The sequence below is a fragment of the Ochotona curzoniae genome, unplaced genomic scaffold (genome assembly GCF_017591425.1).
Source record: "Ochotona curzoniae isolate NIBS_2020 unplaced genomic scaffold, NIBS_Ocur_1.0 scaffold_461, whole genome shotgun sequence".
Classification (NCBI taxonomy): Eukaryota; Metazoa; Chordata; class Mammalia; order Lagomorpha; family Ochotonidae; genus Ochotona; species Ochotona curzoniae.
Window position 1 is genome coordinate 12,475,245 of NW_024467120.1, and position 9,397 is coordinate 12,484,641.

Consider the following 9,397-nt stretch of genomic DNA (forward strand, 5'->3'; position numbering starts at 1 on the left):
AGAAACTAAAATGCGTCATGTCATGTGTTGTAACAGTTCGAGGTGCATGGCAAACAAACTCTTTGTACCTCCATGATTGCCATCTGTTGCAAGATATTATTAAGCCATTTCTTAAGGAAAACATTACTTATACTAGGGTAAACTTCAGGACAAAAGTGGGCACATAACAGGATATTTGAAAATATAGTGGGCGGCTCAATTGTACTATTGTATACTTTTAGCTGTGTATCATAGCCTTACGTTACTATAGGTGTTTTTATCATAACATGATTGATCAATTTGAGGTGTCATACCAGTTACAGGAATCACTTCACATTAGCAGAAAAACAACAATAACACCCTCAGAAGAATTCTATGAAACATCAGAGAGGTGATTGAGTTCCATACAATGGGGTGAGGCAGCAATGAGGTGACCAGAGACATTCTGCCGGGCCTTGCCTCGCAGCTAGAAACTCCTCGAAGCCTTGCTAACTGAGGAGCGGTGCTCATTACACACCCATGCCATCTGACCCAACTGCATGGCTCCCCACACCTCAGATTGTCCCTCGTACCATACCCCACGTAGGGCGCCATATGCTCTGACCAGCAGAGACAGTAACGTGGACACGAACAGGATCTGGGGATGAAGCACTGACTGCAGACCAGTGATGGTGGAAGTCTCTCTTTATTGCCCTTTTACTTCTCCTTATATACTCTCACCCCCCCATCCTCATTTAGCAGGATATTGGATACAGATGAGTCCAATTAGTCATTTCTGTTCCTGCCCAGGCTAACGAGCACTAATCAATTCCTTAGTCCACAACAGGCTACAAGGACGCACTGTTCTCGGATGGTGAGGCCAGAGACAGCAGAAAAGGAGAATTTCAGGGCATTTCGGAGAGGACAGTGGTGGTGAGTGGACCCATGTGCCTACACGGGGGCCCTCCCTGGGGGCTGAGACCAGGACCCTCCCCATTTATTTCCCGGCTCACACTTTGCTTAGGAGTCTCTGCTGGACTCTCCTCATATCATCACTTCTCGTTAAATCCAGGGAAAGATACATTAGAAAGTGACTCGGTCACTATTGCACGCACAGGTCAACTCTGAAGGGTTGGCTTCATTATTCCCACGGAGCCAGCGGGCACGGTGCTGTCTTCAGAGAGACCAGAGCAAATCAACACCACCTTTCTGTTTTGTTTGTGTTGATCCACAAGGGACTGTGGATGGACCCTGCCCAAAGGGCGTACCCGGGAGAAAGGGGACAGCGATCAGTACCTCCAGCCCTGACAGTCTGGATGGAGATGGAGCGTCTCAGGCAGGAAGACCCGAGCACCGTCGGCCACGAAGGGAGCGCGGAGGCGGCGGAGGAGCGGCTCGGCCCCTTGGAAGGACCCCGGCCCCGCGGGGTTCTGGACAGCGAGGTCTCACTGTGACGTCACCGCTGCGGCCGCGCCTGGAGCGCCCTGGCCACAGCGCCCTCTGGCGGCGCTGCGAGAAGCGGCGGTGGGCACTAGGGTGCTGCTGCTGGATGGGTGTACAAAGGGATGGGAGCCCCATTTCAGAATCTGGGGATCATTCAGGGAGAAGGAAACCCACAAGAAAACGCTGGGGTTCTGCAAGTGGGGGCTGATTGATTAATAAAAAGGATGTGTAAGTTACATGGATCATCTGTTGATAGCAAGAAATGCACGATGGCAAAAAGTTCATCTGTTGGTATTTCAATTGACTGACAAGGACAGAAGACATGACCCATGTGGCTAATGTGAAACTGCACTTAAATCTTACATCGTTTAACTATCTTTGATAATTTATCTTTAGTAGCTACTCTTAATGACTGCTGTATTTTAAGACAGTAACATTCTGATTTCTCTGGAATCTGCCACTCCAGAGCACATAATTTTATCAACTTTGACAATAAGGAGTGGATTAAAAAAACTGCTGCTTTTTGTCAATGACAACTGATTCTCATTTTCCTTCAGAAGGATTTATTTATTTATGGCGCTATATTTGTTGAACCAACTGGAAAGACTAGCAATAATTACATCATTCGGATCAGGTTTTGTTATAGCAGTTTATGAAGACTTTAGTTTTCTCAACTTTTAGGAAAGTATTTTAAAAGTTCATGGTTTGGGATGTTCGTGAGTGGGCCACTATATCTGCTAGTGCATGTGAGAACTGGCTCTGGCACCATGGAACTGGGGCTGGGGACTAACCTGGTACGGGTTCTGGAATAATGCCCTGATCATGCCACCACACTCACAGGGTATAGGACAGGTGGCTGTCCTGACCAGTCTGTAGCACCTCCCGAGGAGCGTGAGGAGCTGGGGGCAGGCTGGGGACAGTGACCTGGTCAGCAGTGGGCCCCATGAATTGCATGACTGCCTAGACCAACAGGATCTCTACCTCAGAGAACAGCCCATGGATGTGTGGTCTGACCACAGAGCACATGGTGTAAGATGAGGCCACCCCCACTGCTGACTCCAGAGGGAGGATGAAGAGCATAGCCAGATGCACATGAAAGACAAGTTCATGAAATCCTCCAATCCAACAGAAGACCTCAAGTACCTCTTCAAAGAGTGGAAAGAAAAGGGACACAACATTTGAAGTCAAGTTCTGCAGAAAGCACCTAGGCCTTTGGACATTGTAAAGCCGACATGGACAGCCAGTCAATAGGTCCTAGAACTTACACAGAAAGAGCGAGGAAAAGCACGTGGGAGGACAGTTGGATTATGTCACTTCCTTTTTTTTTTCTTTTAAAGTTTATTCATTTTATTTAAAGGAAGAGATATATACACACACGCACACAGAGAAACTCTTCCATTTGTTGGTTCATTCCCCAAAGGTCTGAAGCCAGGAGCCAGGAGCTTCTTCGAGGTCTCCCTCTATTCCAGGCCATAAGCAGAAAGCTGGATGGGAAGTGGAGCAGCTGGGACACAATCTGTTGCCCATTCTGGATGCTGGTGCTTGCAGCAGCTTGCAAGTGGAAGATTAGCCTTTAGAGCTACCATGCCAGCCCCGATTATGTCACCTTTTATAGAACATCAAGCAACACTCCAAGGACATGTTCCTTCCCTTCCCCCTCCAAACCTCAGGTCCCTGAGGTGGCATCAAGAAACCACCTCTGTTCCCTGTCACTAACAGTCTGACAATAAGGAGTGGTACATGCCTTCCCCAACCCCCACTTGGAGCCCTTCTCCCTCACCCCTCCACTCTTTCCTGACTCCATCCCTGCCAGAGGCCCACATGGTGTGCAATCCCCATCTCCTTACCTCTGTAATGAACAGTAGGCCATTAATGATTAAGACAATCCAGTTTATTCATGAAGTCACTGCATACAGTGTTCTCGTTGACCTTGTTATTCATATCAGAAACTAGTTTAGACACTGCAAAAATCACACCTGAGCAAGACCTATGTTGAAAAACTCGCCAATAATTTTTCTTGAAGTGTCATTGCAAAAAAGAATCAAATTGAATGGGATGCTGATATAGCACTGTTGTCAGTATCTTGTGGGAATTCAGAGCAAGGGTTGAGGATTTGTTTAAGGACTCTTCAGCTGAAAGAAGATTTTAATCGAGTATAGAAGATTTAGCAGGAGGTTTTAACGGGGTAAATGTGGGTCGAGACTTGGGATGAGTCCTCACAAAGAAAAGTTCATTATCAGTTTTTTTAATTATTATTATTTTTTATTGGAAAGGCGGATATACAGAGAGGAGAGACAGAGAGGAAGATCTTCCATCTGATGATTCACTCCCCAAGTGAGCTCAACGGCCGATGCTATGCCGATCCGAAGCCAGGAGCCTCTTCCGGGTCTCCCACGCGGGTGCAGGGTCCCAAAGCTTTGGGCTGTCCTCGACTGCCTTCCCCGGCCACAGGCAGGGAGCTGGAAGGGAAGCGGGGCTGCCGGGATAGAATCAGCGCCCATATGGGATCCTGGGCGTGCAAGGCGAGGATCTTAACCACTGTGCCACCGCGCCGGGCCCAGATTTTTTTTTTTTTTTAATTAGAGACTTTCGTTCATCAAAAACGAACAGTAAATCATCCTCCAAAGAAGACAAATCTACAAAGCAGTGACGACAGATTGGGCACGTGGAAGTGTGGCCCGCACTGCAGCCTCAGTTTTGTATTAAGCACTCAGGAGAATGTGGGAAAGATTTCTTTGCTACAGTTTTATGCAGCATCTAGTACGTTTGATAGCTGTATTGGATACAGCACTGGTTTACAGAGGCTTTTGTACATTTTGAAATAATTCATGTATCCATCGTTTTTTTCACCTAAGATTTGTTTTGTCCTTGTTGATTTTTAGAATTCATGGTGTGAAGGGAAATTAGTCTAAACAGATAAATCTGTGGCATCATGTAGAAAAAAGGTGTTGGATGGACACATTGTTTCAACCCCACACATGGATGGATCTAATGTTTTATCTTTGAAGTGTTGTACCAGTACTGGCTGGAAGTGTTAAATCTGCCTCCTCTGACCCTGACAGTTCTTTCAGTTTTTACAGAGTTGACTAAGTCGCTTTGTACAACTTTTAAGGTTACAAACAAAATGATACTTTAAAAATTAGATTTATATATTTATTTTTATTTGCAAGACAGAGTTACAAAAAGAGAAGTAAGACAGAAAGAGAGATCTTCCATCTGCTGGTTCACTGCCCAAGTAGCCTCAGTGGCTGGAACTGGGCCAGGACATAGCCAGGAGGGCAGAAACTTTTTCCAGATCTCTCATGTGGTGCAAGGGTCCCAGGACTTGGGCTGTCTTCTGTTTTCCCAAGCACGTTCACTGGGAGCTGGATTAGAAGTGGAATAGCCAGGTTTCAAAATGACGCCAATAAGGAATGTTGTCACCACAGATGGCATCTAATAAATCAGCTATGTCACACCAGCCCCCCAAATTATTTTCAGTGGCCACAACCCCACCATTCTAGAGACTTTTTTTTAACCTCATGTTATAACACAATAAAGTTATGTTCTCAGACTCTATTCTCTGATAGCACCATCTTCTCTCCTACTCTTCATTTACCAAGGCTTACACAACTGATCATTTTAATGCTACTCACCGAAGAAGAATCAAGACCTTAAAGTTTGGTCATATTTCCTGTTCAAAATTGTTACATAAACTGAAGACTAATTTTACTTTCTATTTTCATTTCTTCACTTGTATAGATTTTTGCATAAGCATACTCTTTCATGACTACCTAGCAGATCAGGATATAGATTCGTGCTACCACAATGATTTATAGTCTTATCTGGGTGAGTGTTGGAAGTGTGGAAATGTGAACCAAAATGTAGGTAAATATAAAATATACACAGGATTGTTTTAAAAGATTTATTTTTATTGGAAAGGAAGACATTGGGAGAGGAGGAGAGACAGGAAGATCTTTCGTCCAATGATTCACTCCCCAGGTGACCTCAACAACTGGAGCTGAGATGATCCAAAGCCAGGAGCCCAGAGCTTATTCTGGGTCTCCCATGCCAGTGCAGGATTCCAATGCTTTGGGTCATCCTCGACTGCTTTCCCAGGCCACAAGCAGGGAGCTGGATGGGAAGCGGGGCAGCCAGGATTGAACCTGTGCGTATACGGGATCCCGGCGCATGCAATTCAAGGACGTTATCTGCTAGGCTATGATTATGCCAGGCTCAATATACATAGGATTTTTAAACACTTAGTTACTTGTTGCTAACTAAAAATTATTGACTATATGTTGGAATAATATTTGCATATTGGGTTATTAAGAGTATATTACTATTTCTATTTTTTACCAATGTCTCTTAGTTTTTTTGAATAATCAAACACAGTGGTCCAAAGCTTGGGGCCATTTGTTGCTTTCTCAGACCACCAGGAGAGAACTTATTACAGGTGGAGCAGCCAGGACTCAAAGTGAGAACCATATGAGATGCCAGTGCCATAGCTAAGGATCAACTTGCTATGCCACTGCACCAGCCCCTGGTTAAACCTTTGTCCCTCAAATGTGGTAAAGCATTTTTTAAAGACAGTTTCAAAATACTTTTTGTCTGCCATAGCGCCAGAGCAGTGGAAGCGGTCCATGCTAAGTAACATCAAGGAACCATCTAAATCACAGATGGTGGATCAGTGGAAGGGGGTTTCAGTGAAAATGGAGATGTGAGAGTTGTTACAATCAGAATGACGAAATGGAGCCATGAAACCCTACAGGGTAAGGTCTTCATGCAGGATTGGCTGATGATGCAATTATAACAGAAGGCTCTGTCAAAAGCATAATCTTTCACATATGAAAAATAATACTTCTAGCAGGACCCCTGCCTGTTCAATCTTGTACTGATGTCACTTTGCTATCTGTCCTTGTAGTCAAAGATTGTGGTTTTAAAAGGAAAAACGTGATCTTTCTCATTTTATCTTTATAAAATTTTTCCCTTTTACCTTGCCTTTGTCATAGAATGCTTTGTTATTATTGAACACATTTGTTTTGAGAACTACATTAGATAGCAAGTCCGCATAACAAATGTAGTAATTAAAATAACACGTTAGTGAAAGGAGATACCATTTATCATCAAAGTAATAAATCTGGGAAGAAAAAAAGTCAATATTTAATGCCATTCTACATGTCCAAATGACAAAGATTCACTCATTTTAGGAAATTCCAGCACAAACAGATATCACATGATTCTCAAAATTCACATAAATTGCACAATCCCTTTGTACTTATGAAAAAACCTAATGTGAGCCTAGTCAGATTTTGTTTCTGTAAAGGTTGAGGTAATCATGGGATTAAATATTTCATAAACGAGTGAGAAATCAGATAGCCAGTTACCTTAAAAACACTTTAATTCATCCTGATTTATACGTTTGTGTCATTATAAATATTTAAATATCACATACCCATTGCCCTAGATGTTAGCATAGTGCTTTACTGAACAGAAAAAATTGCTTTAGGTGAGGCTTAGAATAATTATTGTCACATAAATCACATCATTTGCTTCAAATACGCATAAATACTTGGATCTCATCATAAAGATTTAGTGCACAAAATAATCGTTTGTATATCATTATTATTTAGAATATAAACCATGGAAGCATTTCTATATGTATATTTCAGAATTTTTATGTATTAGAATTGAGAATACAGAGGCAGATAACTGAAAGTTTGTTTCATGTTTTAGATTTAAAAATGCATTAAAGTTCATGTCTATTGGCCCTTTGTTTTATACACATACTAGAAATTAAAAATTAACAATAACCATTTGGCTGTAAAGACATATGAATTAAAAAATTCTAAGATTAAAAAAAACTAAGCAGGATTGTTTCGTTGTTTCTAGCAACACAATGTCTATATGGAAGAATGCTGACATTAATTGATATTTTAAATCTCAGAATTAACTGTAAAAATTAAGGTTAGAACACATATTTACTTGCCTCATTCACTCTACTATTTTTCTGTGTCTTCCTGTCTGTCTTTTTGGTGAACTCTCATCAGCTTCTTCAGGGCATCCTTCATGTCTTTATTCCTTAATGTGTAAATGAGGGGGTTCAGACTTGGAGTGATGATGGTGTAAAAGAGGGTGAGGAATTTGCCCTGGTCTTTGGAGGCACTGTTCCCTGGTTGCAAGTACATGTAAATAATAGTTCCATAAAAGATGGACACTACAGTGAGATGAGAGCCACAGGTGTTCACTGCTTTTCGCTGCCCAGCTTTTGACTTCATCCTCAGCACAGTTTTGGCAATGTAACCATAGGAGATGAGAATAAGCGTCAAGGGTGTAAGGACAATGACAATACCTAAAGCAAAAACAGACATTTCAACTGCTGTTGTGTCGACACAGGCTAACTTGACCATAGCTGGTAACTCACACAGGAAATTATCGAGAAGGTTGTTTCCACATCGAGGCAAATTCAGGGTGAGTGTACATAATAATATGGAGTTGGCCAGACTAATGCTCCAAACCATGAGGATCATCTTGACACAGAGATGTGGGTTCATGATGACAAGGTAGTGCAAGGGTTTGCAAATAGCTGTGAAACGATCATAGGACATGACAGCCAGGAGCAGGCATTCAATGCAGCCCAACCACATGCAGACATAGAGTTGAATGACACAGCCCACAAAGCTGATGGTCTTCTCAGGGCCCCACAAGTTAACCAGCATCTGAGGAACAATGCTAGTTGTGAAACACAAATCCAGAAAAGATAAATTCCTGAGGAAAAAATACATTGGTGTTTGGAGCTGGGACTCCAGGAGAGATGCAAGAATGATGGCTGTGTTACCCAGTAATGTAATTAAGTAGAAGATGGCGACAACTCCTGACAGAATCTTTTCCAAATTGGGATGATCAGAGAAGCCAAGTAGAATGAAATTATGGAGAGAACTGTGATTTCCTTGGTGCATAATCCTGTGATGGCTAAATATTAGAGAAGGCAAGACAGTGAGGAGGAGCAGGCAGAGAAAGTGAATGATGAAGTTAGGGAAAAAAGGGAAAAGGAAGAAAAAGAGAAAGAAGAAGTCAAAAAGAGGAGGGAGAGAAGAAGAAATAACTTGTCATTATGGACTATGTAAATACTTTGATGAGTTACAAAAATAATCAAATGAAAAATTATGTTAGTAATGGAGAAAATTAACAAATAAACATTAAATATATTACATTTAAGTAACCTGGTACTTAAGATATACCCTTTAGGGTAATGAGATTAATATTGTATTTTAAAAATATCTAGGTGAGGTTCAGGTGGTTTTAAAAAGGATCTCAATGATAGCAGAAGTAAATTTGAACAGTTGGCATGGCCTGATTCTAAAAGGATGCAACCACATTGTCTTACCACAGCAGTTAGGACACAATTTCTTTTAAGTAGTCAATGAGTTAATTCATCAAATCTCAACACTTGAGATGTCTTTTTTCTTTGGTTACTAGTGTCTTTGGTTTTGCAGTTTGTCATCTAAGAGATCTGGCATTTATCCTTGATTCCTATTTCTCCCCATCCCCCCCCTTTTTTTCAAATCCTTCTTTATCATCCAAACTCTTAGTTTTGAGTGCAAAAGTACAGGTTGATTATTGTTCATGTTTAAGAATTTCCAATGACAGTATCCTAACTCAAGCCAAGTCCCAGCAGTCTTCACCCCTTGTACTCACACCATTACACTATTCATTAAAACATAGCAACTATGTGCTTAAACCTTGCTAGACACATTTGAATCCATTCAAGGCATATCATGATTTTTTGAGGTGTCCTCAAAGGACCTGTATGCTTTGGCTTCTGCATAGGATTCATTCCTACAGGAAACCCTCAGAATACTTCTTCTGGTTTACTATTAATATTTATTTACAACTCCTGTTATTCTCTTGACCACCTTTAATGACTCTTGCTAACAGAAGGTCTCCTTCACACCCTCCCTACCAACACTGGCCTATGCACTTCAGGAAGACACACATGGTTTGTGTTGCTCTTTGC

The 9,397-nt window shown here is 41.9% G+C and overlaps 1 protein-coding gene across 1 annotated transcript; it reads right to left on the bottom strand.

The window, feature by feature from the left end:
* Nucleotides 1-7,382: 7,382 nt before the first annotated feature.
* Nucleotides 7,383-8,339, bottom strand: LOC121147767 (olfactory receptor 2W1-like). Its single transcript, XM_040967667.1, has one exon. The coding sequence runs from the start codon at nt 8,337-8,339 to the stop codon at nt 7,383-7,385; it is 957 nt and encodes a 318-aa protein (XP_040823601.1).
* Nucleotides 8,340-9,397: the final 1,058 nt, after the last annotated feature.